Source organism: Rattus norvegicus, chromosome 2 (genome assembly GCF_021556685.1).
Source record: "Rattus norvegicus strain SHRSP/BbbUtx chromosome 2, alternate assembly SHRSP_T2T, whole genome shotgun sequence".
In the NCBI taxonomy this organism is placed as follows: Eukaryota; Metazoa; Chordata; class Mammalia; order Rodentia; family Muridae; genus Rattus; species Rattus norvegicus.
The window spans coordinates 41,596,800-41,622,397 of NC_141535.1; the positions used below are offsets into that span (position 1 = coordinate 41,596,800).

The 25,598-nt window shown below is 45.3% G+C and overlaps 1 protein-coding gene across 2 annotated transcripts in view; it reads left to right on the plus strand.

The window, feature by feature from the left end:
* Window positions 1-25,598, plus strand: part of Depdc1b (DEP domain containing 1B) — a 91,838-nt gene that overhangs the window by 10,758 nt on the left and 55,482 nt on the right. Inside the window, 2 exon segments of one of the 2 annotated variants that reach the window (NM_001107651.1) lie at window positions 8,572-8,701; window positions 15,460-15,725. In NM_001107651.1, the coding sequence (NP_001101121.1) occupies window positions 8,654-8,701; window positions 15,460-15,725 (314 nt within the window). In that variant the 5' untranslated portion in view covers window positions 8,572-8,653. 2 annotated transcript variants of the gene reach the window in all.

Sequence of the window (25,598 nt, forward strand, 5' to 3'; positions counted from 1 at the left end):
ATAGAACAGAAATGGATAATTAAACATTTTACAATTACAATGGTTGATTGATGTGTGTGTGTGTGTGTGTGTGTGTGTGTGTGTGTGTGTGTGTGTGTGTGTGTAGGCTCATATGTTGATCACAGAGGACAACTTTTGGAGTCAACTCTCCATTCACCCTGTAGGTGTAGGCCTTGGGATCAAACTCAAACTCTGGTCTTTTTTTTTTTAATCGTTATTAAATTATTTTATTTATTTACATTTCAAAAGTTGCCCCCTTCGTGGTCCCCCTTCCCCAGTTCTCCAGCCCACTCTACCCCTACATCTGAGAGGGTGCTCCCTGACTGGCCTACCTACCCTCACCTCACCCCCACCAGCATCCTTCTTCCCTAAGGCATCAAGTTTCCACAGGATTAGGCACATCCTCTCACACTGAGGCTCTACAAGGCAATCCTCTGCTACACACATACCCTGTGCCATAAACCAGCCCGTGTAAACTCCTTGGTTTTTGTCTTAGTTTCTGGGAGCTCTGCAGGGTGCAGGTGAGTTAACACTGTTGATCTTCCTGTGGGATTGCAATCCCCTTCAGCTTCATCAGTCCTTCCTTTAATTCTTCCATATCAGTCCCCAACCTCAATCCAGTGGTTGACTGTAAGTATCTGCCTTTGTCTCAGTCAGTTGCTGGTAGAGCCTCTCAGGGGACAACCATGTCAGGTTCCTGTCTGTGGGCACAATATGGCCTCAGTAATAGTGTCAGGATTTGGTGTGGTCACTGGATGGCCTTTCCTTCAGTCTCTGCTGCACTTAGACAGGGAAAAATTTGGGTTAAAATTTGAAGATGAGTGGGAGGTCCCCTGCCTCAATTGAGGGTCGTTCCTATCTACTGGATGTGGTCTCTTCCAGTTCTATCCTCCCCACTTTTGGGCAGTTTTGGCTAATGTCATTTCATTGAATCCTGGGAGCCTCTCACATCCCAGGTCCCTGGAAAGTTTTAGAGGACCCCCTCCCCCGAATCCTTACTACTGCATAATTTGATTTACTCTCCTGACCCTTTGGGCATCCCTCTTGTTTTTTCCCCATTCCTGGTCCTGCCCCTCCATTTCTCCACAGCTGCCCCTTCCTACCCAGTTCCCTCCCCTGCCTCTGCCTCCCGTGATTATTTTGCTCCTCTTCTAAATGGGTCAAACTCAGGCCTTTACACTTAGCACAAGCACTTAGACTTACTGAGCTGTTTCGTCAACTTGTAAAATTGAAAGCTTCACTTTAGTTTATTTGTTTATTCCTTCAACAACTGCTTGTTGGATGCCACTACACACCAGTATTAGGCTGATTTATTATTATTATTATTATTATTATTATTATTATTATTATTATTATTATTTTCTGTTGGGCTATTTCAACAGTTTCCTGCCCAGTTTGCCTGTTCCCACTCTGTGACCCAGGTCTTCCCTGTCCAATCATTGTTGGCACAATAGCCAGAGTAGCACTTAAAAACATTTCAGATCTTGGCCCTTGCCTGCTCAAACATTTTAAATGTACTTTTCATTAAATTAGAACTTTAATAGAATTGTATTTACTTCTCATTAAACAAACATTTTGATCCCACAGACTATAATGTATCCCTTGCTGTACCCTGTATCTGATCTCTATCCCACTTCCCTTCACCTCCAGTGTCAGGCTCCTTGTGCTCTCTGGATAGGGTAGGCATGAACCTGTCTCAGGCTTCTCTGTGGTCTTCTCCTTTTCCTGGCTTAAGGTTGTTCCCCACTCAGCTCCCTTTACTTCAGCCATACCCACTATTCACATAGCCCTTGGTCAGTTATAGCTTCTTTTATTATTGGGATAAGAAGAGCATTTCTCCACTCCATCTTCTGCTTTTCTTGTTTGCATTCAATCACCTCAAGATATATTTCCTCCCTTACATGGGTGTATGAGTGTGTATGTGTGTGTGTGTGTGTGTGTGTGTGTGTGTGTGTGTGTGTGTGTGTTCCTATTATATCTAGTTCCTCATCACTTCTTATTTAGGGATGCCAACAATAGGCAAGAGGGACCGCATCATCTACTGCATACTTGTTGAATCAGTGAGTAGCCAAATAATAGATCCTTGAGTATTTTGAGAACGTTCATTTTTTAAACTGCTGAGATAATTTTATTTAATAGTTAAATAATTACAATGAAATTATATAGTTTTTAAAAGAATTATTTTTTATTCATCTTTACTACTTTCTTTTTCACCCACTACTCCTCTTGGTGACTGCCATTAATGAGAGTTCTGGAGAGCCATTTATGAATGAGGTGGTGGTACAGACTAATAGCAGTGCAAATCAAGCCAGGCTTTTAGCTCTTAGAACCTTAGCAAACGAATACTTTTTAAAAGAGTTATTTTATTTTCAAATGAAATATCTGTGTATCTGTGTGTGCATCTCTCTTTCTCACTCTCTCTTTATTGTGTTTGCACATCTCTGAGTGCACATCTCTCTCTCTCTCTCTCTCTCTCTCTCTCTCTCTCTCTGTGTGTGTGTGTGTGTGTGTGTGTGTGTGTGTGTGTGTGTGTACCTTAATGCATATACCTGCAGAGGCCAGAAGAGGGAGTGATATGCCTTGGAGTTGAAGATATAGGCGGTTGTAAGCTGCTCAATATGGATGATGGGAACTGAACTCTGGTCCTCCAGAAGAGCAGGAAGCACTGTTAACCACTAAACCATCTCTCCAGCCCCTACAAGTAGCCATTTTTGATGACTAAAATACCAATAAAAATGCTGAATGCACCCCGGGCATCCTGAAGAGCTAAAGTCTTGTGTAAGCAGTGAGTGACTTGTATGAGAGGAGCTGGACTGAATGTCATATCCTGGAATCCTCTGGATGTCAAGGCAGAGCTCAGCCACTCTCTGGTCAGGGACTGAGAAGCACAATGACCAACACAGAGCATTCTTGAGGCAAAGTGCTTTCCGCTGCTCAGCTTGCAGCTTCCTGATGCCAGCGGCAAGTCAGTGACAACCAGTTCTCAGTGTAATGACACTCATCCCGTGAAAATGTTTGCACATTGACAGTCTCACACTTAAGTGTGTCACAGAAGAGAACACACAGCAAGTTATTAAAGCTGTTATTACACTCAGGATGTAGAAATGGGTGCAATGATTTAATGGAGACATAACTGGGAGTTACACTTAGTGGGACTGTAATGTAATTAAATACACAGTTCCTATTCAGTGAACCCAAGTTCAACCCAAACTTTAATCAGGGGGCTGAAAGATAGTTAAAGACATTGGCTTTTATCATTTTTAGTTTTTCAACTATGATTGAAAGTCATATACATATGCACAGATATGTATACATATACACATATATATCATGCCTGGTAAAGGTTACTTGGATACATAAATTACTGGTTCCTCTAAAATGTCTTTATATAAATATCTGTTGAATTTTATTTTGATGGTCCATTTTGATTTTGAAGGTATTAGTAAAACCATTCAAACTAAGTTATCTGTTATCCCAGAGTTTGGAGTCCCACACAGGAGAATCTGGGGGTGATCACTGGTCAATCAGTCAAGCCAGTTGGTGCACTCCAGATTTAGTGAGAAACTCTGTCTAAGAAAAGAAGAGAGAGAGATAGAGAAAGACACTCGATGTTGCCTTTTGACCTGTACGTGGGAATGGGCAGATGAGCCCACCAGTGCAAATTTAAAAGGGCAAAAGGAAGTGGTATTCTTTAAAGGAAGATGCAGATTATATTTAAATAATATATAGACTAAAGCAGAAAATAAAAGTAGAAAAATACATACATTCTTATAAGTACACCTATGTATATACATTTTCATATATATCACACAAGTGCATAATTCTATTCACAAATGAATTTATATAAATATAAATATATACTTATTGTTCTTGACAAAGTATTATTATATAGCTTAATCTGGCCTCAAATTCATGATTCTCCTGTTGCAGCCTTCCATGTGCTGAAGTCATAGGCATCTAACATCAGTGATAGATGTTTCAATAAAAGAGGCAACAATGGATCTAAGAATGTGGCAGAGCTGAATGAGAGCTTGCCTGACATGCATGAAGTCCTGGGTTCAAGACCAGCTTAGGCTATATGAGAAAAACAAACATCATCAACAAAACCCAAACTGCTTCATTCTGGGCTCATTCAGTGGAGGGAGAAAGAAAGAATTACAGTATACCCATATATGGAAAACCATAGACTAAATTACAGAATTTCCCTTGCACTCAAATGTTCTAAAAAGGAAGTTAAACCATTTCAATATTGATACAAAGGTATATGATAATTAGGACAATCATGTTTGGATGTAAAATGTTCCCCATAGGCTTACATGTTTGAATAGTGGGTCCGCAGCTGGTGGTACTGTCTAGGAAAGTTGAAGGACTTTTAGAACATGGATTCTCACTAAAAGAAGAAGGTCTCAGGGGCAGGTCAGCTCCTCTTCACACTCTGCTTTCTGAATGAACATAGAAAAGGGAACAGTGGGAAAGACCATATCCTCCACCTCCTAGTTTATATTCCAGAGAAATGATTCCCAACTGGATCTCCTGATGAGATTAACACTGATGATCAACCTACATATAATCAAAAGGAAATGCTATTCACATATGTGGAAAGATAAAGGCACATGATAGGCCAGAGCTTTCCCGAAGAGCCACACACTCAGGTGTAAGTGACCTATAATCAAGGAATACTCACTTCAAACACAAGCAACTATTTAAACACAGCTATTTAAATACCATGAAATCAGCAAGAACGTGCAGGTATTTTCACACTTAAGGTGTGTCTTAGAGAGATGGATTGTTAAGTAGCAGTGCTTGCAATGCAAGCTGACTCCGTGAGTTTGACTCCCACTACCTACTGGGGAAAGGGAGAACTGACTGAATAGATGGTCTTCCTTCCCCCTTTCTTTCACACACACACACACACACACACACACACACACACACACACACAAGGTGATATGTGTGCATTTACTCTCATGTATGTGCAACACACATGGAATTATAATAAGTAGTAAAAAAAGTTGAACGTTGGGAGACCATTTCCCTCTTTGCTTTATATTCTGAAATAAGAGCTAAGTATATGACACTTTTTTTGGGTCATTTCCAGGAATCCAACAACTGCAGATATAGGCTGATACATTCTGTGTCAGACGTCACAGTGTGCTTTGTCATTGGTGACAATGACTTCTGACGTGGTAACCTTTGCTGCAGTCATATATGAAACAGAGGCTAATGTTCTTGGATCATCCAAAATAGTCTTGAAATTTTAGATAGAAGTGAAGAGAGGCCTCAGGCTTAGAGAGTTACAAGCCTGGTTTCCTCCCACCTAGACATCCAATGGGGCACTAAAATGTTATGCAGAACAAGTATTGCTGGCTGCCATGTCTGGGTTCAGCATTACAGGACGTCTACCTTCTCCTTTCTCTGCCTACATAGTCTAACCAAGTCCTCCCCATATTTCAAAAACAAGAAAAAATCTCCATAAAGGTGGAACCTCTTTATTGAGTAATCTTTATCTTACTGGTAGAAAACGAATAGACAAACAACAAAAATGCCCCTCCTCTGTCTCATGTTCGCAACTAACCAAAATAAAACAAACAAACAAACAAACAAACAAACAAACCACCACCACCACCACCACCACCACCAAAACCAAAACCAAAACCAAAACAGATCTAGGTAGATGGTACGTGTTCTGAAGATAACCAAGCAGTGCAGGAGTGGTGTGGTATGAAACCTCATAGCTGAGGTCAGGGAATGCTTGTAGGAAGACTGTGGGGTAGCGCTGATGGAGAAGGCTGTACAAGGAGCTGGGTAAGCACTGTCCTGGCAGGAAACTGCAGACTCTGAAGCAGGAGTGTGTTTGAGAAACAGGAAGAAGCCCGGCCAGGAGTGAAAAATAGGTGGAGGGGAAGAAAGCACTGGATTTGGGGAGGAGTGTGTGGGAATTGTGGAACTGCTCTTATGTGATCTCAAAGGCCTGATAGATGGCCAGTGGTGTTTTCACACAATGTCCACATAGGCTACCTTTGTGGATCTTTGGATATATGCCTTTCAAGTTAATGGAAATTATCATCTGTGGCTCATAGGGGACTTGGGAAAATGCTGCTGAAGAAGCTAGTGTGATTTTGTTTTCAAGGGTAGCTCCTTTTAAAAATGTTTTATCTTTAGTTATGTCTGGGTACCTGTGTCTGTATGTGGGTAGGTGCATGTGAACACAGTTGCCTGTGGAGGCCTGAATAGGCAGGCACTGGATCTTCTTGAGTTACGGGTCATTGTGAGCTGCCTGATGTGGGTGCCAGGATATGAACTCTGGTATTCTGTAAAGGCAGTATGGGCTGTTAATTGCTGAGCCATCTCTCTAGCTCCTGAGGTCATTATTTTAACTATTGCTATATACTACTCATCATTTGAGTACCTTCATGGATTATTTCCAGTCCTTAACATCAACTCTGCAAGACAACCATCAAGATTTCCATTTTGCCAGTGTGTAGAGGGGAATTTAACAACTGGGCTTGAAGTCACTTGGCTTGTGAGTACACTGGTCGTTATTGAAATGGAAATCTAGATCTAGCAAATTTCTGTTTGTGAGTTCCATGGGAGTCGAAAGCAGCATAATTTGAGGGTGGGCATACCATCATGGTGGACAAAACTCTAGAATTTCTTTTCCATTTGCCTCTTGTACTAAAGTATACAGGCATCTTTTTGGCAACCTTCATCACAGACAAGCAGAACTGTTTCACAATGTTTGGAGGTGTAAGAAGCACATATATATATATATATGTATATATATACATATATAAATGTAATTACATATAAATGCAGCAACTCAAGCAGCTTTTGTTTGTTTGTTGTCTTTCATAATAAGATTAAATATACACTTGGATCAGGTGGGATGAGGTGAAGAGTTCATCCTTTGTTCAGCAATCTCTCTTTTAAAATTTGTATCGATTTATTTTATTATGTATGTGTGCTCATGTCTGAGTACAACCTAACACACTCCTGAGAGTCAGAGCATAACTTGTGGGAGTCATTTCTCTCCTTCCACCTTGTAGGCCCCTAGGACGTAACTCATGGCATTCCCTGGCCTTAGCAAAAAGTGCCTTTACTACCAGAGCCATCTCACCCCAGGCCCTCAGAAAATTTGAACTGAGTGCATCCAGGTTTGATTTCATAATCTTGGTTTCTTTTTTTCTCCTCCTCCTCCTCCTCCTCCTCCTCCTCCTCCTCCTCCTCCTCCTCCTCCTCCTCCTCCCCCTCCTCCTCATCTCCTTCCTCCTCCTCCTCCTCCTCCTCCTCCTCCTTCTCCTCCTCCTTCTTCTTCTTCCTTTTTCTTTTGAATGACTCACTGAGTTTAATTAGGGTTTCATACCCAAACATGGTTGTAGTGCTATTTACTGGAAGAAAATAGACCGCGTCTCTCAGCAGCCAATAATTTCCAATTTCCAATAATCTCATCACTACTGGTCTCGAGTGCCCGTCCCTGGTATGCTAGAATATTGATTGACAGGCTCCATCGCGTGCAGGTCTTGTACAGGTAATCACATTTGTTGTGAATTCATGAGTGCAACGACCAGGTCAGCCATAGTATGTCCAGAAGACAGTATCCCGCAGCTTTCTTCCCTATACCTCAGCTCATTCTTTCTGTACCCTTTTCTACCATGTTTCCTGAAGGGGGTGTTCCTGCAAGTGTCTCATGCGCAGCCCTATTTGTTCTCAGCACTTTTACCAGTGTCCGAATTAATCACTGTCTATTGAATTAACCACTGTCTGTTTATTGCATAGTAGGTTCTACGATCAAGGAGGAGTTGTTCAGCAGTCTCCCGTCCTCGTCTTCACTTAGGAGGCCAGGCATCGATCCATAAGCTGAGTTAAAGGCATACAGTAGAAAGTGAAGTCATTTGTCTCTTTGATCAGTTACAAGTCGGACCAACAATTCTCACGGGCAGAAGTATAGGTGATTCAGTGCAGAGAAGACGAATTCATCAGCCCCATAAACAAAGGACTGACAATTTCAATCAGATTGCTAAATACGAAACGTAAGTTCAAGGAGGAGAAAGATTACTGTACTTTATCAAGAGAACACAACAGAAGCTGACCAGGCCTCCTTATAGTTCAAAAAGTCTTTCTACAGTCCTTATGGCGGACTGCCTTTATCTGCTTTATAAATGTTCTTCCTCTTGGACAGCTGTCAACTCGCTTCCTTTCACCACCCACTTCTTCCTCTCTTTGCTACCCGAGTGTTGACAGGAATTATCTACAGGTTCCAGCTAGGTTTGGCTCACTGGGCTCTGAGTCTGCAGAGCTCGTGTTCTGAGTGGGCTCGCAGCAGGGAAGGTCCGGGTAGGTAGGGTTTGGGCAGCGCCATCCATTGCCTGCTAGGCGGTACCCTGCGCGACCAGTCACCTCTGCGAGCGTCTGAGCGCCCTCTGGCGAGGAGGAAGTGTCTTTCTCTTCTAGCTGCGAGAGGTGAGCTGCGAGAGGCTCAACCTCGGGTAATGAAATCCAGGACACCCATAGCCCCGCCCACCACGCAGTTCCTGTCACGTGCCCCGGCGCTGTCCAATCAGCGCCCTGAAGCTCCCGGCTTGTGATTCAAACTGCGGCGCGGTGAGTTCTGTGGTCCGCGCTGGCGTTGCCCCACCACTGCTGCGGGTTGGGAATGGAGCACCGCATAGTGGGACCCGGGCCGTACCGAGCCACCAGGCTGGTGAGTGAGAGTGGGGCCGATCCTATCCCGCGTCGCTGTCACCGCTGAGACTCGGGGGCTGCGGGTGCTGGTGGTCGTGTGTCTGCTGGGGTCCTGTGTTCACTTTGCCCTGTAGCGGGCAGACGAGGCCCGGAGCCAGCCCCACCAAGGTGGCATGAACTTCATCTGCCGCCGGTGGTTGGATTCTCGGCTGTAGACGACGCCTTCAGCCTTAATGGGAACCGAACGTCAGGAGATCGTGTTCCCCTTTGTCCTAGGAACCTACTCTAGTTTCCAGGGCAAGATCGACCATGGGTGGAGCCATAGGACCACTCTATGGGTGTAGCTCTTGCAGACTGCGGTGATCAGGCAGGGCGTGACTCCTTCCTGAGTGATATTGTTGACACTTGACACTTCTTTGTAACAGTGCACAGCGCAGAGGTGGATTACCCCTCTAAGGTTCCTGCCCCTGGCGTTTCAGTTGTCAGCACCTACTTCACATACGGATCAGTTCTGATAAGTGATCTGAAAGATGTGCGGTTGCATCAGGGTGAGGGTCTTTCTCGTGGAAACACATTTTGACACTCAAACACTTACTTGTAGGAGGAAGTAACTTTACTGACTTCTGCCTCAAACGGATTAGGACAATGGGTAGACACAAAGTTTTAGAGGACTTTGAGTTTAGTCTGTGAAGACTCTTTGCTGCACTGCCTTGCAATCGAGTCTCACTGCTCTCTACTCTGGAAAAGGTGGGTATGAATAGCCAAACGTATGTTTTAGACTCATATGCTAGAGACGTAGTTTTCTTTCTTTCCAGAGCCAGGCAGCCTGTGTTCTGTGGAGTCAAGCCACCTTCCATGGTTGAGAAGTTAGGTTTCAGGCAGCTTGTCCTTTATGTTTTATTAGACTTACAGGGCACTTGGAGACTCAAATAAAGATTATGAATCTTCTTTACACAAAAGAGCACATGCCACACGTGAAGTTTCTCCTAAGATTTTAGGGTCTGTGGTACTGTTTCATTTGGCTGAAAAAACATATTTGCATAGGGTCATTGGTCCGGGCTGGCCTCATGTCAGTGGTTTTTCCAATGGAACTCATTCATCTGGTGATTTGACTTGTACTAGGTGGTGTCACGTGGTACCCTAGTCCTCAGTGTTGATCGAATCAAGTGTCTCTGACAGATTTGCTCAGATTCTTTACATAGTGGGCTCATGGCGTCATGACATTTGGTTCTCATTTCTTTGGCCAAAGCAAGTGAAATGGCTGAATCTAAAATCTAGAGATTCATTTCTATTAAAATTACATTATTATCATCATCATTATTGTTGTATGTTTTTGTATTTTTATGCAAGGAGGTTGGAGGGCAACGGTGTAAAGTCGTATCTTTCCTCCACGTTTATGTGCAAGGATGGAACTCAGGTTGCCAGCCTTGTGTGGCAAGTACTTTATTCACTGGGCCGTTTTCTACTTTTTAGTGTGGCGAGGTGGTAAAAGTCAGATTGCTAAGATTGCTAAGGTGAAGAGGTTTGGCGGCATCGTTGCGTAATCCACTAAACATCCAGAATGATGGATGAATAATGAATAATGAATGTAGGTTTTCTTTAGGGCTTGCTTCTAAGAGGTATGAACAGTGACATCAAAATAAAGATAGTCTTAGAAATGTAGACTTTAGCAAACTATAATGGCAGTCCTCCCTTATCTGGAAAGGATACGTTGCAAGAACCCCAGTGTGGTTGGTTTGAATAAGATTGGTCCTCATAGGCTCATATATTTAAATGCCTTGTCACCAGGGAGTGGAACTGTTTGAAACATTACAAGGATTGGGAGGTGTGGCCTTGTTGGAGGAAGTGTGTCACTCCCTGATGACTTTGAGGTTTGAAAAGTCCATTCTAAGCCCAGAATCCCTGTCTCAGTCTGTGTGTCAGGATGTAACTCTTAGCTGTTTCTCCAGTGCCTGCTGCCTGCTGCCGTGCTCCCTGTCATGATGCTAAAGAATGAAGCCCCTCAAACATTAAACAAGCTCCCAATTAAAATGCTTTTCTGTAGAAGAGATGCCTTGGGTCATGGTGTTTCTTCACAGCAATAGAACAGTGACCAAGACACACAACAAATGCTTAAAACTATGATAGTACCAGACCTCATATACATTATATATAGTATGTGGTTTTTGTACATATACCTATGATGATTTAATTTGTAAATTAATACACTAAGAATAACAACAATAATAACAAAATGGAGCAATTAATATATTCTACTAATATTTCCCTATATATTCACTGTAATACTTTGGTGCTAGTGGTCATTAAAATAAAGATTACTTGAGCACAGGCACTGTGAAACCTTACCAATTGCCCTGATAACCTAAACACCACTAAATGCCTACTGTGTGAGTGGCATATGTGGTGTGGACACAGTGAACATTGAGCTCATTCACGTCCTTGATGGGGAGGAGGCAATTCCACTCTGCCTCCCAGAGCTGCATGCAATTGAAAACGTAGGAAGTGTAAATTTTTGGAATTTTCTATTATTCAGACTCCTGTTTACTGAAATTTTGAATAAGCATTGATTATTATATCTTCCCTTGGGGTAGAAAAAACAAACGTATCTCATCCTCTACACAATTTATTCACAGTACTTGTTCAAGGGAAACAAAGGGAATCTTGGAGTGACAGGTCCTTATCCTGTCTTATGATAAAAATGAATATAATGATTGGAACTGTTTTAAATGCCCTTGTGGTGGTTTGAATCAGAATGGCCCTCAAGGGCTCATATATTTGACTTCTTAGTCATCAGGGAGTGGCACTACTTGAGAAGGACTGGGAGGTATGGGTTCGTTAGAGTAGTTGTGGCCTTTTTGGAGGAAGTGTGTCACTAGGGTAAGCTCTGAGGTTTAAGAGCCAGGCCAGGCCCAGCGTCTCTCTCCCTGCTGCCCGCCGCTGAACATGTAGAACTCTTAGCTACTTCTCCAGCACCATTCTATCCGCGCGTTGCCATGCTTCCCTCCATGATGGGAATGAACTAAACCTCTGAAAACTGGAAGCAAGCCCAGACTTAATGCTTTGTTTTGTAAGAGTTGCTGTGGTCATGGAGTCTCTTCACAGCAGTAGAACACTGACTAAGGTAAATCGTCTTCACAGAACTGTACAGGCCGCCTCTCCTCATGCTCGCAGAGGTTCAGTGTACAGATGCTGCTGGATTCTCTTTCACATTAACATCAAAGGAGGCTGGAAAGGAAAATGCTTTCTTTGCCTTTTAACCCCTACCTCCTGTGCCATTCAAGTTCAGTTTAGACTAATCAGATAGCTAAACAGAAAAGTATGTGGACGATTAATAAAGGCCCTTCAGCTTTATCGGAATTTATCGCATTTTTGAATTGACTAATTCAGCTTCCAGTTTTATTAGATATTTGAGAAACCGAATGTTAAACATTGGGATTTGGAAGATTTGGAAGTGATAGCCAGTTTTACCCTCCCCCCCAAAGTGAGGGGTGCTCTTACCAGAAATATAGTTGTTATTAAAAGTAAAGACTGCAAGCAGTTTGTGAATATAATCCAGCCATGTCTTAAAGCTTTTATTGAATAAGTAATCTTTTAACTGGTTCTCGCTTGTCCTTCACACCTGGCTCTCCTTCCCCTTTTCTTGGCCTGTTCTTTCTTTCAACAGCAACTTCCTGCCCCTTTAGCAGGAGCTTGGGGAACCTATTAGTACACAAGTCTGTGTCCTCCACAGTGGTTTGCTGTACTGTCTAACAATGTATAACAGCTTCAGGTTCTTAAGCACTGATGTCTAGCTTGAAAACAAAAGTTTTATAGCTTAAGTACATTTTTATGGTAAAAATGAAATGAAAGACCCAATTCAGGACCATATAGGAGTTAGTCACCTTCTTATTCATCATCATTGAAACAACTGTCTTAAAAAAAAAAAAAAACTCTTGTAAAAATAGTTTACAAAAGACTTCCACTGTATAGTTTGGAACAAATCCCTAACTTTTTGGAAGATAGTCACCATCAGAACCTGGTTCATGAATCAAGCTGGGTGAGGAGAATTTTTGAGAACTTGGGAGAGGCAAAAGCCTTGTGATCTTGGTTTGTCCATAATGTGGTGGTTCTTGGAAGGTGCATCCGTGCCCCTCCCAGGCGTCATAAGTAGGAGTGGGATTACTTTAATTACCTGTCTTCGTCTCCATCACTATACAGAATGATGTTCCTAAGCACGAGTTGTCCGTGTGAACGTATGTCCACAGCCTAAGTTCATGTGAACTTTGCTCATGACCTTGCCTGATTTATAGTCTGATGCCCTGAATACAGACGGCTCTTGCGTGAGGCTTTTGTCTGCCTCCTTTTTAGTCTCCACTCACCTAGGTTCAGGACACGGATAGAATAGTAACAGTTACTGTGTGAGGATCATACAAAGGCACAGTGGGGAGAAAGATTAGAACATATGCCTGCTGTCCGAGGAACAAAACCGGCAGCCATTCATTCACGCGTTTACATCCTAGTCCAGAGCCTCCTGAGGGTGGGATTAGTTCTGAGGCACGCCAGGAACATTGCTGCAGTGTTCGTGTTGTCTCTGGCGTAGGCTGTGGAAAGCCCTGCGTGCTTTTGTATAGTGACCAGTCTTTGATGCTCTCAGTAGCCCCTCACTGCTGCCGGTCAGTAGACTGCTGGGATGTGAGCTAGGTGGGTCATAGCAGAAAGCTCCCTTATGGACATCCTGCTTTCCTGTCTCTAAAGCAATCTCACTTGTGAAAAAGGAGGCTCACTGATTCTATCCCTGGCATTTGGGAGCCTAAGGAAACTGGATTATTTTTACGGTACTTAATGTGTACCAAACCTTATGCAAACAGTCAGTGGAAGATCTGGGATTAGAACCCTGGTCTCACCCAGCATCTCATGTTTCCCCTGTTCTTTAGAGACTGATTCTGTCCTTTTGAGGTGGCCCAGCCTCTCATTAAGTTCAAGGCCAGGATCACTGTGCTGTGTACTAATCTGATGGGTTTATTTTTTTAAAAGATTCATGAACCACGTTTAAGCAGGGGCCACATGACTCTGATTTGACTGGAGTGGATTAGATAGCACACTAAGCATGCTACCCTGTTTCTTAGCAGACTGACCCTGGGAAACACCTAACTCCACGGCTCTTCTTTTGATTCCTTTTTTTGGAGATGGGGAGCAGGAGGGAGGGGGACAGGAGGGATATCTTGTTTTGTAGCTCAGGGTAGCCTTTAAGTCATTCCTCTTGCCTTAACCAGGAGACTATGGTACATGCTGCCACACCAGCTAGCTTCCATGATTTTCACATATCAGAATCTCAACTGTTTTGAGTTTTAGTTTGCTCTACATTTCTACAGAGATGTGTTAACCGTGCACAGCTACATGTTTATTGACAGAGACGGCACTGAATCTTGGAGACTCAATTCAGGGATCTTTTCTGCATACTTGTTCAGCTTTAATGGCCACACCCACTCTGATAGTAATGGTGGTAGCAATCTCTGAGTAAGTTTTACTGAGCATTAGGACAGACACTGCGATAGGCTTTTCCTTTTTATTTTTTATGTCTCCAGTCTTTGTTGCTGAGGATACGCAGGCTTGGCTAGCAGTGAGTATGAGGCTGGCCTGTTAGCCATTAGCAGAGCAGGCTGCTATTCCAGTCACACTGGGCATCAGAGTCTAGGCTCTGTCTATTCAGCCTTCTGTGTCCCTGTAGCATCTGAGTATGCCATGCTTCACTAAACCGTGTTCTTCCAGAGGAGCCTCACAACCAAGCATCCTCTCAGGCCAGCAAAGGTTGTGGGAGAACTTCACTGCCACACGAGAACAGAGGTGCTTTACCGTTGGTGTGTATGCTTGGAAATGCCTATCTAGCGATTCTTTTGAAACAGCTTTTTCTCTAGTCTTGAGCTCATTAGTGTTGACCAGTTTTTCCTGATCACACGCAGCTCCCTTCTTAACCCATGTGGTTACTGTCCGGAGTGAAGCGTTTGATGAGCGAAGCCATATTAAACATGGGGCTTCTGGAAAGGAATTATGCGTAATGGGCAAGATTTTTGGGGGGTAGTTGGTGTTTCACTATGTAGTCTGAGTTGGGCCTGGGCTAGCTTTGAACTCAAAATCCTCCTGCCTCAGCTTCCTCAGTGCTGGGGTTATAGCCGGAGTGTGCAGTCTTGTGCCTAGCTCTGAGCATAGTTCTACCCGTTATTTACTACCATTAGCTTCCTGCGTGTGAGTGTCAGCCCCAGCAGAACTTTCTAGAGTGTCTTCAGTAGCTACTCATGAATGAATAAAGGAGGAACAACCCTCGAGAAGTTGCATTTTCCCTGTTTCTCTTCCTTAAATAGGTTCTGCTCTTGCTTCAGTTGTAACAAAATAACCATAACGTGGACTTTTGTAACTGTTTCTGACTGTGTAGGTCTGTGGCATTACTTGCAGTCACATTGTTTTGTAATCATTACTTTATAACTATTCATTCCTCAGGACTTTAAGAGTTTGAAGACTGAAAGTAAAACACCAAATCTCCATCTGTTATTCCAGGGTGCTTTAATTTAAAAAATTTGACTTTATCTGTCTATCTACCTACTTACTTGCCTATTAATGTATTAATTTGTGGCTCAATCCATTTATCATCCAAGTTAGTATCTTGTATAAGCTAAATAGTCCCTAGTTTTCAAGCAGTTTAAATGAAAAACTGCTATTTCTTGATTTAAATATTTGGGATGATTAACCTTAAAAAAAAAAAAAATTAGTGGATGACTAAACGCCCTTGTGTCCTTTGCCTAGTGGAACGAAACAGTGGAGCTTTTCCGGGCCAGGATGCCTTTACGGAAACATCGTTGTCGGTTCAAGAGTTATGAGCATTGCTTCACGGCATCGGAGGCTGTGGACTGGCTGCACGAGCTTCTGAGAAACAGTCAAAACTTTGGCCCCGAGGTAACTCGCAAGCAAACAGTCCAGCTGCTGAGAAAATTCCTCAAGAATCACGTTATCGAGGACATCAAGGGAAAATGGGGCCAGGAGGACTTTGAAGACAACCGTCACCTGTACAGGTAATGGCAGTGTGCAAACTCTGAAGAAGGGACACAGGCAGAGTCAGTGCCTGTCTGGTCAGCATCTGGAAACTTCCTGAAGTGAAAGAACTTGCTGGGTTCAGTGAAGCGATGATACTTCTCTTTGCAATGTGCTTAAGCGCCTAGATGAATGGGCTGTTAAAATAAAACCAGTCACCATTTGTCTTGCTCTGTCAGGGCACCACAGAGCAGGCTTTTCTTGCAATGATTTTCCAGTAAGGAAGATTTCCATGTCTGGCAGGGTGGGTGCAGTAACTTAGTACTTCTAGAGTATCAGAAAGGGTGAAACAGTACTGGGTTTATGGTAACTTAGTACTTCTAGAAAACCTGAAAAGGGTGAAACAATACCTCTGGGTTTAGTTTTGCTGAGCACTAAGGATCAGAATATTCGGGGAGATTGTCTGGTCTTGAAATTGCTCAAGGAATATGTGTGGGATTGTATTAGATGTCCTTAATGTCTCTAACTGGCCTGTCACTGCAAGCCTTCCCTTCTCCATAGGATTTGCTGACAGTATTTTATGATGTGGACATTTACCACCAGGTAACCTGAGGGGAAATGGAGCTATCTCCTTATAGTGCCTTCTGACTGAATGTTGGTATACTTGATTGCTGGAGGCCAAGGAGACTCACCTGAGATTCAGGTGACAGAAGAAGACTGAAAGAGAACGAGGCTACACAAATCATTAGAACAGAGAGGGGCTGTTGTACTGTCTGTAGAAGCCTGTTGGTGCCAAGCCCTAGAGAGTGTGGAGAGCGCAGGCACACTGCTTGCTTTCCTTTCCCTAACAGGAAGACGAGGACCCTGATTTTAGCACATCCAATGAGCTGTTGGTCTGGGACACATGGCTTTGAGCTAAGAGATGCTGCTGTCTTAAACCTGAGCTATTTCTTTGTTTCCCTCAGACTAGCTTCTGTGCAGAGCAGAGCAGAGTGAGGTGGTCACAAGGATGTGGGGGTAAAGTTGGTACCGTTGTGTGTTTCCTGCCAGGCCTCCTCTTAGAGCGCCCTCAGGAGCTTCCTGTGCCCACATGTCAAGATTCTCATCCGAGCAATCAGCTGCCTCCATTTGGCAGTCGTTTGCTGATCTAAGTTTTACTTAGGGTCTTGGATAGTCTCAGCTTATTCTGAGGCCTGACTGCTTAGTGGGAAGTCTAGTCCAGGCTCCATACACCAGGCTGCATCGGGGCTTCTTAAGTGATTACCCTCGTGGGAGCTTCCTTGCTTGTACCCATCAAGATTTAGCTAGGACCTTTCTGAAAGGCTTCTCTGACTGAGTAGCATCTAAGTTTTTCTATTGTGACCTTAAATAGATTATCTCCCACTGAGCGCCCCTGAGGCTCTGGAATCCTCAGAACACCATACGTATGTATTCTTGACCACTGAGCTGACTACTGAGCTTGATTGCTAGAATACTTCATTGCAGTGTTAAGACTTAACCATGCATCCCTTTTGATAAAAGAATCCACAAGACAGATGGTGTTTCCTCATTAAGCGTAGTGGTTCTTCAGGGTCCACCAAGCATTGGTTCTAGGAACTCCATATATGTGCGTATGTTCCTTATGTAAAAATATAGCTTTGCCTATAACCTAAGTACATTCTCATACTTTAAATTCCCTCTAGATTGCCTAATACCTAATAAGTTGTAATACCTAATGTAAGTTCTACATAAATAGTGGCAGTGCATTTTAGGAAGTACCAAAGGTACATATGTGTCATCCAGATGTAACCACCGTATTCCCAATAAGATTCTGAGCCGGATGCGAGGTGAACAGAATCTGGGGCAAACGTGCTGAGGAGAGACTGAGGGCATGTGGGATGGTGGTGGGCTACAGCGGTGACTTTTCACTTGTGGGTCTAGCATACTACTTGATCCGTGGCAATTCAAGATTTGCTCTTTGGAATTTAATCTTTGAGATGGGGACCTCGTTTGGTTTTTCATGTTGACCTTGAACTCCCAGGGTTAAAGTGATCCTGTCACTTTAATGTCCTAAAGAGCTGGGACTACAGATAGGACCCAGTGAACTGGGCTGGAAGTTTTTTTCTTCACATACTTTTGACCCATGCTTGGGCGAATCTGAGGACAGAACTCATGGGCCTGGAGGGCTGATTTGACTGGGTTTCTCCCTGGTTTCTTAGTTTTGGTAACAGTGTTTGTGAGTTATGAACAGGGCCCTGCTTTGTTATTTAGTATCCGAAAGCTCACTGTCACTTTTTTTTTGCGCTGCATGGGAATTCTGTAAATTAACAACTGACTCTTGCCAGTTACCTAGATTAGTCTCGGATGGAGTTTGTTTAACACTATAAATCATTGGTGAAGGTGTCCGTGACGTGCACCGAGAGTGAGCCGAACAGTGTTTGCCAGCTGCTGCGCACGTGCAGGCTTCCGAGACTGGTGCTGGAGAGAGGTAGCGTCCCACCCTAGTGCTCTAGGGAGGACTACCTTTAGTGACCGGTGTGTCTCCAGCACCTTTCCTCAGGTGAGAAGCACTGAATCCAGGCTCTCACAGAGGCTGAGGATGGGAGAATAAGCCAAAGCAGGGTAGATTGGAAATGGATGGGGAATCAGTCAGTGGTGGTGGACTTGAGGGAATACCTCAAAAGATTCAGAGTTTTGGAAGGGAGTGCTTTCTAAGTAGCCTAGAAAGTGCTGTAAAGGACAAGAAGAGGAGTTCTTGTTGGAAAGAAAGAAACTAACATTCCAGAGCATCTCTGATGTTGCAAACTCAATATGTAATTTGTCATTTACCTCAACTCCCGAAGATATAGTGATAGTTTGCTCCTAACTATATGACTTATTTTCTCTCATGTTGGAGAGAGAGGGTCCTGTTCTCTAGTTCAGGATGGCCTGAACTAGTGACAGTCCTGTCCCTGCCTTCTGAGTGCAGAGAGTACGGGCATGCACCACCACTCCAGGCTTTCCTAAGTATGGAGGTTGGGAAATGAATAAAGCTAGGTTTACAAACATGTTCAGTCATGAGTTAGTAAGGGAGGAGCCACCATTTGAGTCAAGGACCATCTCTAAAGTCGGTGTTCTCGCGCTATGCCAGGCTATCTCAACTTCTACAAGATGAGGCTGACGTAGCTTAACAGATAGATTATTGGTGAATAAACACAGGGACTCATGGGAATGTTTGGTGTGGCTCCTGTAGCCACATAGTTCTTGCGATGCTTAGTGACTAATATATGCATGCCTTCATTAATAAAGTCTTACCGGGCTTCGGAGATGGCTCAGTAGTTAAGATCACTGACTGCTCTTCCAGAGGTCCTGAGTTCAAATCCCAGCAACCACATGGTGGCTCACAACCATCAGTAAATGACATCTGATGCCCTTTTCTGGTGTGTCTGAAGAGAGCAACAGTGTACTTACGTATAATAAATAAATCTTTAAAAAGGGAAAAAAATGAATTCTTCTCAAATGAAGTAGGTGTGGGCATCATTCAATCTAAACTTTGCTCATCTAAATGCAGCAAGTGGGTCTCCCAAGCCTGTGCAATTAGAGTTATACAGATGCAAAAACTCTTTTATCTTTTGTTTTTTTGTTTATGTACTAATAGAGATCAAATACAGGGTCTAGTACTACCTTAGAACTATGTGTCTGCCACTGACTATATGCCTTGAAGAGAGAAATTACATATATGTGTTGGATACAGTAAGGAATGGAGCCCTCATTTTGCACTTTTTAATGGGAGAAATGCTTGACTCATTTAGATCTTTATCAGGATTGCTCTGGAGTCTGGCTGACCCTTGATTCCCATTATTAGTGGGTAGCCAGAAGGACTCCAAGCTTTTATTTATTTGTTTATTTATTATTTATTTTTAAGCCATTTTTAAGACTTTATTTTTTTTTTCTTTTCTTTTTTTTCGGAGCTGGGGACCGAACCCAGGGCCTTGCGCTTGCTAGGCAAGTGCTCTACCACTGAGCTAAATCCCCGACCCCCAAGACTTTATTTTTTAATTGAAAATATTTTTATACTTTATTTTATCATGTTTTCCCCTTCCCCCAATTTCTTCCAGACCCTCCCCACCTCCCTACCCACCCAACTCTATGTTCTTTCTCTTAAAAAACAAAAACCCAAAACCAAAAAAAACAAAAAAAAACAAAAAAACACCTCCTGCAACAGAAGTCAAAATGAATAAGTAAGAGATCAATAAGACAAAAAGATGCCCCAACAAAGCAGAATGAGACAAGGCTACAACAACCATTTTTAGTTTTGTTGGCCAAGCGCTCCTGTGTATGGCACTGTTCTGAAATGTGGTTAATGGACCCAGTAAGATGCCATTGGAGAAAACTCACTTTTCTTTTGCTAATAAGTATTGGTTGTGGATAGCTTCTTGATTAAGGGAGGGAACCCTTGTCTACTTGCCCCACTCAGTATTAGGACTCTGTCTGGTTTGAAGCTGTGCAGGTCCTGTGCATGCTTCTAGTCTCTTTGAGTTCATATGTGGGCCAGCACATCAAGACCTAGGCTCAAAATGAAAATGCTTTATTTTATTTCTGATCCCTTTCTTTCATATGGGATGCTTTAAATATTCTGTGATCTAGAAAATTTTGAACCTTAAACCACTTGTGGTCTGAAGCATTTTCAGTGAAGGTGAAATTCAACTGGAGAAGGGACAGATACATAGAACAGTGGGGCGCAAGAGAAGTTCAGAACCAGGTGTATATAGGTACAGTCAGTTGACAGGAAATGATCAGTCTTGAGAGCAAACAAGTTTGGCCTTGCTGTGCATTGAACTAAAGCTTTATGCATGCTAGGAAGGTACTCTCCAGCTAAGCTATATATTTCCATCCATTTCAATTGTTTGTCCAACATTTGGATATCCGTGTGTGTGGATGTAAAAATAATCCATAGTGAATCTCAACCTAGACCTCATAAATCTATAAAAATTAATTCAAAGTTGATCACTGATGTAAGTGTGAAACCATAGCATTACATCTTGAAGTTAGGAAGAGAGTTATTCATATGGGACGCCAAAAGCACCTGTCACAAAAGAAGATACATTTGGAAAAGTATCAAAATGAAAGAAAAGTTGCTGTGAGACCGCACTAGGAGCATGAAAAGGAGTCTGAGAGTTGACTTAGCCTCTCAGAGCATTGCTGTTGTAGCAGAGGACTCAGGTTTCCCTTCCCAGTACCCACATGGCAGTCACAACTGCAACTCCAGTTCCAGGGATCTGAAGCCCTCTTCTGACTTCCAGTGCACACAGTGACACACAGTGCACCCAAACCCATACACACACATTCAAAACAAAACAAGGCAAAGAACTAACAAAGAGCACAAGAAGATAACAGGCAGAGATGATGGGCTGGGCCCAAGGACCCAGGAGGAACCTTCGAACTCAGCAGTAATAGAGCAATCGTTCAAAGACCGAGCGAGGGGTTTGAGCAGATGCTTCAAAACTCACAGCTAGCAGATGAGCCCTTGTAAAGGTGTTTTACATAGCAAACGTTATGGAGATGCATAGTAAAGCCTCAGCAGGATGCTGCCAACATTACAGTGGTTGAAATAAAGGCACCGACAATGCCAGGTGCTACTGAGATGCCGCATTTGAAACCTCTGTCGATGGTAGGAACCCTAGGTTGGCAGTCACTTTGGAGTTAATAAATATAGACGATCTCAGTCATTCCTGTTTCTATTGGATATTTCCCCTGGTGTAATGAAATTTTAGTGTACGGATGGAAAATTTATGAGTGTTTGCGATGACTCTACTAATAATTGCCAGTAACTGGATACAACCTAACTGTCCCATGGGTACAATTCATCTATAAAATAGAACACTGTCGGGTTGGGGAAGGGTGTTCTACTGTACAGTGAGAAAAAGAAAGGGTTTTTGGAGGAGTAAAGAAACTGCTGTTTCTTAATGGAGTGGTTATAATGTGATTGTGTGTGAAAATCGATGTAATTGTATCACATCCCCCACATCAACTTTTTTGTAGGCCAATAAGCAGAGATTTGAAGAGTCTTACTTGAATCTCTGATGGCAGAAACTTGTGCAGATGTGTGATCTCTTAGTCATTTCTTTTTTCTGTGACCCTATGAAATATTCTTGCACCATTATCTTCTGAGTCTTGAAGGAACTTGTTTTAATTACCACATCTTCAAGTGGATGAACCATTTACTCCCTCTAGTGGACATCTTTAAATTTTTAAAAATAGGAAACCACAAAGTGTATAAATGTGATTTGTATTTTTCTGTTGCTACTCTTTTCACCAAGTCCATAAAGATCAGTTTTTCAGATTCCAAGTTTAAATGTCTGAGGCACTGAGAACAACAAAGGGCGTGGGTCTGCAGGCTCAGAGACCTAGCTTCATCTTAAGTGAGTAGAGGGCAAGTATCCAGGATCTAGTTGCTCAGTTGAATTTGTGGGCGTAAAGCAGAGTGAAAGTGTCCTTTTCCCTTCCCTTCCCTTCCCTTCCCTTCCCTTCCCTTCCCTTCCCTTCCCTTCCCTTCCCTTCCCTTCCCTTCCCTTCTCCCTTCCCTTCTCCCTTCCCTTCTCCCTTCCCATCTCCCTTCCCTTCTCCCTTCCCTTCTCCCTTCCCTTCTCCCTTCCCTTCTCCCTTCCCTTCTCCCTTCCCTTCTCCCTTCCCTTCTCCCTTCCCTTCTCCCTTCCCTTCTCCCTTCCCTTCTCCCTTCCCTTCTCCCTTCCCTTCTCCCTTCCCTTCTCCCTTCCCTGTTCCCTTCCCTGTTCCCTTCCCTTCCCTTCCCTTCCCTTCCCTTCCCTTCCCTTCCCTTCCCTTCCCTTCTCCCTTCCCTTCCCTCCCCTTTCCTCCCCTTCCCTTCCCTTCCCTTCCCTTCCCTTCCCTTCCCTTCCCTTCCCTTCCGTTCCCTTCTCCCTTCCCTCCCCTTCCCTTCTCTTCCCTCCTCTCCCCTCCCCTTCTCTTCCCTCCCCTTCTCTCCCCTTCTCTCCCCTCCTCTTCCCTTCTCTTCCCTTCTCCCTTCCCTTCCCTCCCCTTCTCCCTTCCCTTCCCTTCCCTTCTCCCTTCCCTTCCCTCCCCTTCTCCCTTCCCTTCCCTCCCCTTCTCCCTTCCCTTCCCTCCTCCTCTCCCTTCCCTTCCCTTCTCCCTTCCTTTCCCTTCTCCCTTCCTTTCCCTTCTCCCTTCCCTCCCCTTCCCTTCCCTCCCCTTTCCTCCCCTTCCCTTCCCTTCCCTCCCCTTCCGTTCCCTACCCCCTTCCCTCCCCTTCCCTTCTCTTCCCTCCTCTCCCCTCCCCTTCTCTTCCCTCCTCTTCCCTCCCTTCCCTTCTCCCTTCCCTCCCCTTCTCCCTTCCCTTCCCTCCTCTTCTCCCTTCCCTTCCCTCCCCTTCTTCCTTCCCTTCCCTTCCCTCCCCTTCTCCCTTCCCTTCCCTCCTCTTCTCCCTTCTCTTCCCTTCCCTTCCCTTCTCTTCCCTTCCCTTCCCTTCCCTTCCCTTCCCTTCCCTTCCCTTCCCTTCCCTTCCCTTCCCTCCCCTTCCCTTCCTTTCCCTTCTCCCTTCCCTTCCCTTTCCTTTCCTTCCCTCCCCTTCCGTTCCCTTCTCCCTTCCCTTCTCCCTTCCCTTCTCCCTTCCCTTCTCCCTTCCCTTCTCCCTTCCCTTCTCCCTTCCCTTCTCCCTTCCCTTCTCCCTTCCCTTCTCCCTTCCCTTCTCCCTTCCCTTCTCCCTTCCCTTCTCCCTTCCCTTCTCCCTTCCCTTCTCCCTTCCCTTCTCCCTTCCCTTCCCTTCCCTTCCCTTCCCTTCCCTTCCCTTCCCTTCCCTTCCCTTCCCTTCCCTGTTCCCTTCCCTGTTCCCTTCCCTGTTCCCTTCCCTTCCGTTCCCTTCCGTTCCCTTCCCTTCCCTTCCCTTCCCTTCCCTTCCCTTCCCTTCTCCCTTCCCTTCCCTCCCCTTTCCTCCCCTTCCCTTCCCTTCCCTTCCCTTCCCTTCCCTTCCGTTCCCTTCTCCCTTCCCTCCCCTTCCCTTCTCTTCCCTCCTCTCCCCTCCCCTTCTCTTCCCTCCCCTTCTCTCCCCTCCTCTTCCCTTCTCTTCCCTTCTCCCTTCCCTTCCCTCCCCTTCTCCCTTCCCTTCCCTTCCCTTCTCCCTTCCCTTCCCTCCCCTTCTCCCTTCCCTTCCCTCCCCTTCTCCCTTCCCTTCCCTCCTCTTCTCCCTTCCCTTCCCTTCCCTTCTCCCTTCCTTTCCCTTCTCCCTTCCTTTCCCTTCTCCCTTCCCTTCCCTTCCCTCCCCTTCCCTTCTCCCTTCCCTCCCCTTCCCTTCTCTTCCCTCCCCTCCCCTTCTCTTCCCTCCCCTTCCCTCCCCTTCTCTCCCCTCCCCTTCCCTCCCCTTCCCTTCCCTCCCCTTCTCCCTTCCCTCCCCTTCTCCCTTCCCTTCCCTTCTCTTCTCCCTTCCCTTCCCTTCCCTCCCCTTTCCTCCCCTTCCCTTCCCTTCCCTTCCCTCCCCTTCCGTTCCCTACCCCCTTCCCTCCCCTTCCCTTCTCTTCCCTCCTCTCCCCTCCCCTTCTCTTCCCTCCTCTTCCCTCCCTTCCCTTCTCCCTTCCCTCCCCTTCTCCCTTCCCTTCCCTCCTCTTCTCCCTTCCCTTCCCTCCCCTTCTCCCTTCCCTTCCCTTCCCTCCCCTTCTCCCTTCCCTTCCCTCCTCTTCTCCCTTCTCTTCCCTTCCCTTCCCTTCCCTCTTCCCTTCCCTTCCCTTCCCTTCCCTTCCCTTCCCTTCCCTTCCCTTCCCTTCCCCCTCCCCTTCCCTTCCTTTCCCTTCTCCCTTCTCTTCCCTTTCCTTTCCTTCCCTCCCCTTCCGTTCCCTTCTCCCTTCCCTTCTCCCTTCCCTTCTCCCTTCCCTTCTCCCTTCCCTTCTCCCTTCCCTTCTCCCTTCCCTTCTCCCTTCCCTTCTCCCTTCCCTTCTCCCTTCCCTTCTCCCTTCCCTTCTCCCTTCCCTTCTCCCTTCCCTTCTCCCTTCCCTTCTCCCTTCCCTTCTCCCTTCCCTTCTCCCTTCCCTTCTCCCTTCCCTTCTCCCTTCCCTTCCCTTCCCTTCCCTGTTCCCTTCCCTGTTCCCTTCCCTGTTCCCTTCCCTGTTCCCTTCCCTTCCGTTCCCTTCCGTTCCCTTCCCTTCCCTTCCCTTCTCCCTTCCCTTCCCTCCCCTTTCCTCCCCTTCCCTTCCCTTCCCTTCCCTTCCGTTCCCTTCTCCCTTCCCTCCCCTTCCCTTCTCTTCCCTCCTCTCCCCTCCCCTTCTCTTCCCTCCCCTTCTCTCCCCTCCTCTTCCCTTCTCTTCCCTTCTCCCTTCCTTTCCCTCCCCTTCTCCCTTCCCTTCCCTTCCCTTCTCCCTTCCCTTCCCTCCCCTTCTCCCTTCCCTTCCCTCCCCTTCTCCCTTCCCTTCCCTCCTCTTCTCCCTTCCCTTCCCTTCCCTTCTCCCTTCCTTTCCCTTCTCCCTTCCTTTCCCTTCTCCCTTCCCTTCCCTTCCCTCCCCTTCCCTTCTCCCTTCCCTCCCCTTCCCTTCTCTTCCCTCCCCTCCCCTTCTCTTCCCTCCCCTTCCCTCCCCTTCTCTCCCCTCCCCTTCCCTCCTCTTCCCTTCCCTCCCCTTCTCCCTTCCCTCCCCTTCTCCCTTCCCTTCCCTTCTCTTCTCCCTTCCCTTCCCTTCCCTCCCCTTTCCTCCCCTTCCCTTCCCTTCCCTCCCCTTCCGTTCCCTACCCCCTTCCCTCCCCTTCCCTTCTCTTCCCTCCTCTCCCCTCCCCTTCTCTTCCCTCCTCTTCCCTCCCTTCCCTTCTCCCTTCCCTCCCCTTCTCCCTTCCCTTCCCTCCTCTTCTCCCTTCCCTTCCCTCCCCTTCTCCCTTCCCTTCCCTTCCCTCCCCTTCTCCCTTCCCTTCCCTCCTCTTCTCCCTTCTCTTCCCTTCCCTTCCCT